Consider the following 5,471-nt stretch of genomic DNA (forward strand, 5'->3'; position numbering starts at 1 on the left):
GTCACCTCTCAGACCTCTCGGCTCTTTTCATAAGCAAATAGCCCTCAGCCCTCCTCCGTTCCGATTGGCCCCATCAGGCTCCTGCTCCGGAGGAAGAGGAGGTGCTTGGAACAGACTAATCCAGACTTCCTGAAAACTTTCCCCGCTCGTGAGTGTAACTCTCCTGTTTAACAGCTGATGGCATAACTGTTCAGGTGGATCAGCATCAGGTGGAGGAACGGAGAGCCGACAATGACCGGGTGATATCTGATCATGTTTGTTCTGGACTACATTCCTGGTCTCTGTGGGAATCCCAACCGAACAAGCCCTGATGGAAAATGAACTTCATTAAGGTAAAAGACACATTCTTTCATGCACTGAGACATATAAAAGCATTTGTCAAGTCTTTGTTTCACAAAACAATGGCATTTCTGCTTTAGTTAGGGGGGGGGGGGGAAGGAAAACCAGGGCCTTACACAACGCCATGAGTTTAAGTGAAATCAGTTAATCTTGATAAAGTTAAAAAGTTAGAAACAACAAGTAAACTTTTGACTTTAAAAATGTACAAAACGTGAGAAGCCCCACCTTCCTACCTGCATTGGAAAAGAATGTCAACAAATGAGTTCCTCTAAGAAACACAGATGAGGAAGCAGATGAATGGCAGGAAGAAAATATTTGCTGGATTTCGAGCTCAAAGCATTTCTACAATGGAGACAAGCTGGACTCCTTCATGAACCATGCTCCACTTTCTTCCAGGTTTTCATGTTAAACTTGGCGAGAATGTGCTCACAAATCCTTTCAGCCTTTCCTTTCTCTCTCTCTCTCTCTCTCTCTCTCAAATCGGCTCTCCTGCGTTGAGCGGTTAAGAGAGAGAAAGAGAGGAAAAAGGGAGAGAGTTCAGCCCACAAGATACTTTTCACATTCTTCCAGCTCTGAGAAGTTTGTAATAGTTACAACACACACACACACACACACAAACATACACACGCACACAGAACAGGATCTTTCCTGTTTGAAATCTATCCAGAAACGGGATAGTCTGTGATTTGAAATGCTCCATTTCTCAGCAGCCAAACACTCTGTTCCCCGCCCCACACAATCATGTGCTCGCAGAAGATTATGTTACGGCCTCTAAAACCCAAATCCCTATGTTGCTAAGTCAGTTTCAGATTTTTTTTGGCATGGCCGCTTGAATGCATGGAAATTTGTGGTTGAGTTCACTTGTCAAGAGCAGTCAAAGGAATCTGATTCAAAAACTTCTGGTTTTAATCATACACACCTACTTGTTTTCCTCAGTCTTGGCAGAAATCAGCAGGCAGAAATTAAAATCCCGGGCAGTAAATACTTTCCTCGCCTCACTAATTGTGAAGACATTTTTTTTTTTTTTTTAATTTCCACACCTAAAACATTTAGTTTTGAAATATTGTTTTTCCACCAGTTTTATGTCTTAGAAAATTTATTCACGAAGGTCACTCTTTCTTGACTCGTCATCTTTTAACATGTGACAGCTCAGCGACAGCGTCCCCGTGTTTCATTTTTAGTTTTTCCGTTGAGCACAAACAACTCGGTTCTCATGGGAAAATGAAATGGAGTCACTTTGACTAACGTCGTAGATAAACTTTCTGCTTGTTTTTCTCGTGTTTGGTTGTTTTTTTTCCACCCGGCTAAAAATACACCTCTGTCAGACACGGCTCATTAGTTATGCTCATGACAGTACGGAAGTCGAAATGATTCAAGAAGTCCTCATTAGACACTGATTTACACCGGACACACCAGGCCTGAAAACACATCTGCTTCCTATACAGGTATATTATGATGGAAGTTTAAATTACCAATAAAAGCAGTAGCTTTAATTAAAGAAAAATACCACCAATCAAATTTACTATTACATTTGGTAATAAAATATAACTTATAAAATTAAAAGAAAAAAATCCCGGTCGATAGAAAAATAAATTTGTGTGAATGCATTTCACAACGGAGCTGTTATATTGCTTAAATTTTATTCAGTTACAGTAGAAAGTCAATCAATTCTCAATTACTCTTCTCAAAACTATTTTGAGAACTAGTTACTTTTACATTTTTACAGCACTCTGGAAGGCTTTTGATTTACTTTACCTGATTGATTTATGGAGCCCAATACATTAAAATATCAACTAACTTTTTTTTTTTTTTTTTTTTTTAATAGAACTTGTTTGGCAACAAAAATTCTGAAACTGTGGGCCTATAAACAGTAGTTTAAGGTGTAAATCTCATTCAAGTTTAAGCAAAACTACACATGTGAATGTTTTTTTCTTTTGCTCCATCAAAGTCTGCTGATGACATTTTTAATTTAGTCCAACGTTCCAGAAGGAACTGCTGAGTGACTTTCTTCTGCCGCCTCTCTCCTCAGCGATCGTAAGGTCTGTACGTACCATTCCAACGCTGCATCCTGAAGAAAGGGCTTCTCCGCGATGAGAGACCGGCTGCAGGAGCTGCAGCAGAAGGCTCAGGAGTTTGCTGCGGATCCCAGTGAAAGCATTAATCCTTTCCCAGCGGAGGGTGACGATGACGACTCGGTGGCGGTCGGGGTCATCTCGCCGCAGGCCGTGGTGTTCGAGGAGGAGCCGGTCATTGAAAACTTCCTGTCCGAGGCTCAGCAAATCCGAGACGACATCACCGTGCTGGAAACAGAGGTAACATGAAACAGGAAGATTAGCATACAAAGCAAAAGAAGCTTGTTTCGTTCATTTGTTTACATAGTTTTTACAGTTTAATGACGACTGTATCTGTTTTGTCCGGTTTCAACTACAACCAGGTCCTCAAGTTCACCCAGCAGCAGAAGACGCTGGTGGCCACGATGCGTCGTTTCAGCGTGATGAAGAAAGAAAGCAGCATAACACGAGACATCAAGCTCCAGGCCGAGAGCCTCAACCGTCGCCTGGACGCCCTTTCAAAACAGGCCCAGCAAACGGAGGAGCAGCAGGGACCCGCGGCCGTCACCACCAGGATACAGCGTTCCCAGCATGCAGCACTGTGCCGTAAATTCCATGAGGTCAGAAGAGTGATCCTCCGATATGCTTTAAAACCTGAAACTACCACATTCATGCTTTTTTTTTTTTTTTTTTGTCTTAGTAGACAACAGTTTTAGTTATTCCGCTCAGGTCAACATGCTCAAACTGCGGATTATTATTTATCCATGAGGGGCAATGTCTGAGCCAGCCATTGTAAAATGTCACACAAAAAAGGACATATGATAATAAATGGCAGTGGTGTGAAGGAGAGTGCTGGTCCGATCAGTGGGTGAGAAGGGTTTTATTGGAACTGCAGCAGGCTGGTAGGAGTGGGGGGGTCGTCTGATGTGAGAGAGGAAGAAGTGTCCAAGGTCTGAGTGGAGCTGAAGAGACAAACACACTCCAGCGACAAGACAGAGCAGACATATGGCAGAAGAAACCCCGTTCCAAGGACACATGAAGGACATTTGGTGGTTTCTTATAAAATCCTCCACTTGGAAGTTATGATAATATAGTCAAAATGAGATACTGCGGCACGAAGCATGTGATTTATCGGTATGTTTTCATGCAGGAGTCATATAATACCAATGCTATAGTCTTTGAGTGTATTCCCATGTTAAGATGTAGAGTAAATTTACTGTGCACTCTTTAGCAGAGGATGAAGACGCCACAGCCAAATTATGTTTATGCAAAAAAAAAAAAAAAAAAAAAGGATGAAACTCAAATGCCTTCTCATTCCTCATTTCCCTTCTCCCGCCCTCTTTTTTTATTCTCTCTTTTTGCTGTAATTATTTCCAGGTAATGTGCCAGTATAATGAAGGTCTGCTGACCAAGCAGGAGCGCTGTAAGCACTTCATTATCCGGCAGCTGGAGGTGCAGGGAAGGGATGTGACGGAGGAGGAGGTGAACGAGATGTTCGCCACGGGAAATTGGGAGGTGTTCAACGAGAACCTGCCCAACGACGCCAGAATCACACGGTCGCAGCTATCCGAGATCGAACAGCGACACAAGGTGAGAGTCGCAACCAGCCAAGACACTCAGAAGATAAAGAATGAACCTAATTCAAGGAAAATCTATTTATTTCGGCTAATGTCCACAAAACATGCAGATTTCATCACTGCATGAGTTCAATCTCCTGTCCATGTGTAAATTATAACCCCATACTGAAATGTATTTCAATCTGTCGATCATCTTCTCACACCACCCAGTAATCCGAGTTTTCATTTCCTATCACTCCACCAGGAGCTGCTGAACCTGGAAAACAACATGAAGGAGCTGAAGGACCTCTTCATGGACATTTTTCTGCTGGTGGAGGAGCAGGGGGCCAACATCGAACACATCCAGACCAACGTGGAGAGGACGCAGGACTACGTGGCTGCGACCAACGAGAAGTTCAAGCTGGCGGCTCGCTACAAAAAGAAGAACCCACTCCGACAGCTGTGCTGCTGCTGCTGCCCACCCTGGAGATGCTGTTTATAAAAACACATGGCGGTATTTATTCCAAATGAGGATTTTTTTTTTTTCTTCAAAAGTTACCTGTTGGGAGCGGACCCCGGGTTTTAAGTACCATTAAAGAGAAGGTAATGGGACTGCAGAGTCTGCTGCTGAACGGAGCGACGGCGAAGACGGATTCAGTGGAGCATTGAAAACAATTAGGGGGGAAGGGGGCAGAATTGGTATGGGAGGCACTTGTTTCTTTCCAGAGGATGTGAGGCGACCGCTATTGGAAGAGACAGTTCGGCGAACGCTGCTCACTGTTAACACCGTTGCTTATTGGAGTCCTTCACTGTCATCTGACAGAGGTCACAAACAAGGAGAGGCCGTCGACAATGCTGCATCAGCAACACTGGTATTTTCACCGTTTGTTAAAAAAAAAAAAGAACTGCCTCAGATTTTTCTTTTCCTGCCACAAGACCTCCAGTTGATGAGGGGGATTTTATTAATGGATGCACATTGAAATTGACTTTATTCTTTTATTTCCTCCTGAGCTTATCATATTAAATACAGTTTTATTGTCAGTGAGATATTGAGCCATGGCATTTCATTTCTGGTCCACATTTTAATCAACATTAATTTTTTTTTTTTTTTTTACAGTTAGTCTAATTATCATTTCAAAGTCTGATCATTTTCAATAAAAAAAAGTATTTTTTTTAAAGAATGAATAAAAAAGTTCAGAAAAACACTGAGCAATGAGCGTTTTGTCACAATGAGAAGTGGATGAACCCATTTAAAAGATAGGAGATTTTAATCCAGGAAATATTCCATTTTTATATGTATTTTGCAACTTGAACTTGTGTAATTCCACTTCTTACACAATTCTATTTGAACGATTTCCTTGTTGATGAAGAAAAAAATGATGAACACGTCTACTTTTTTCACATAATTAAAGGAGCAGAAATGACAGCGTAGAATAAATGACTACATGTATGTGATAAACAGATGCAGCAGATTCACAGCTGCTGACAGGTAATCATTCCCTTTTTCTTAACTTTAAGTCACAAT

At 41.8% G+C, this 5,471-nt stretch overlaps 1 protein-coding gene across 1 annotated transcript; it reads left to right on the top strand.

The window, feature by feature from the left end:
- The first annotated feature begins 139 nt into the window (after positions 1-139).
- On the top strand, positions 140-4,916 carry LOC115403802 (syntaxin-19-like). The gene is made up of 5 exons (XM_030112811.1): positions 140-332; positions 2,369-2,651; positions 2,774-3,010; positions 3,768-3,980; positions 4,212-4,916. Exons 2-5 carry the CDS (start codon positions 2,430-2,432, stop codon positions 4,446-4,448), a joined length of 909 nt encoding a protein of 302 aa, XP_029968671.1. The 5' UTR covers positions 140-332; positions 2,369-2,429; the 3' UTR covers positions 4,449-4,916.
- The last annotated feature ends 555 nt before the right edge of the window (positions 4,917-5,471 follow it).

Source organism: Salarias fasciatus, chromosome 16, assembly GCF_902148845.1.
Source record: "Salarias fasciatus chromosome 16, fSalaFa1.1, whole genome shotgun sequence".
NCBI classification, from domain to species: domain Eukaryota; kingdom Metazoa; phylum Chordata; class Actinopteri; order Blenniiformes; family Blenniidae; genus Salarias; species Salarias fasciatus.

What these genes read in the sequence shown, in the direction of transcription:
- LOC115403802 (XM_030112811.1), top strand. Translation starts at nt 2,430, where the DNA reads ATGAGAGACCGGCTGCAGGAGCTGCAGCAGAAGGCTCAGGAGTTTGCT. An exon ending in TCACCGTGCTGGAAACAGAG is followed by an intron (nt 2,652 to 2,773) that starts GTAACATGAAAC and finishes AACTACAACCAG; the next exon opens with GTCCTCAAGTTCACCCAGCA. An exon ending in TGTGCCGTAAATTCCATGAG is followed by an intron (nt 3,011 to 3,767) that starts GTCAGAAGAGTG and finishes AATTATTTCCAG; the next exon opens with GTAATGTGCCAGTATAATGA.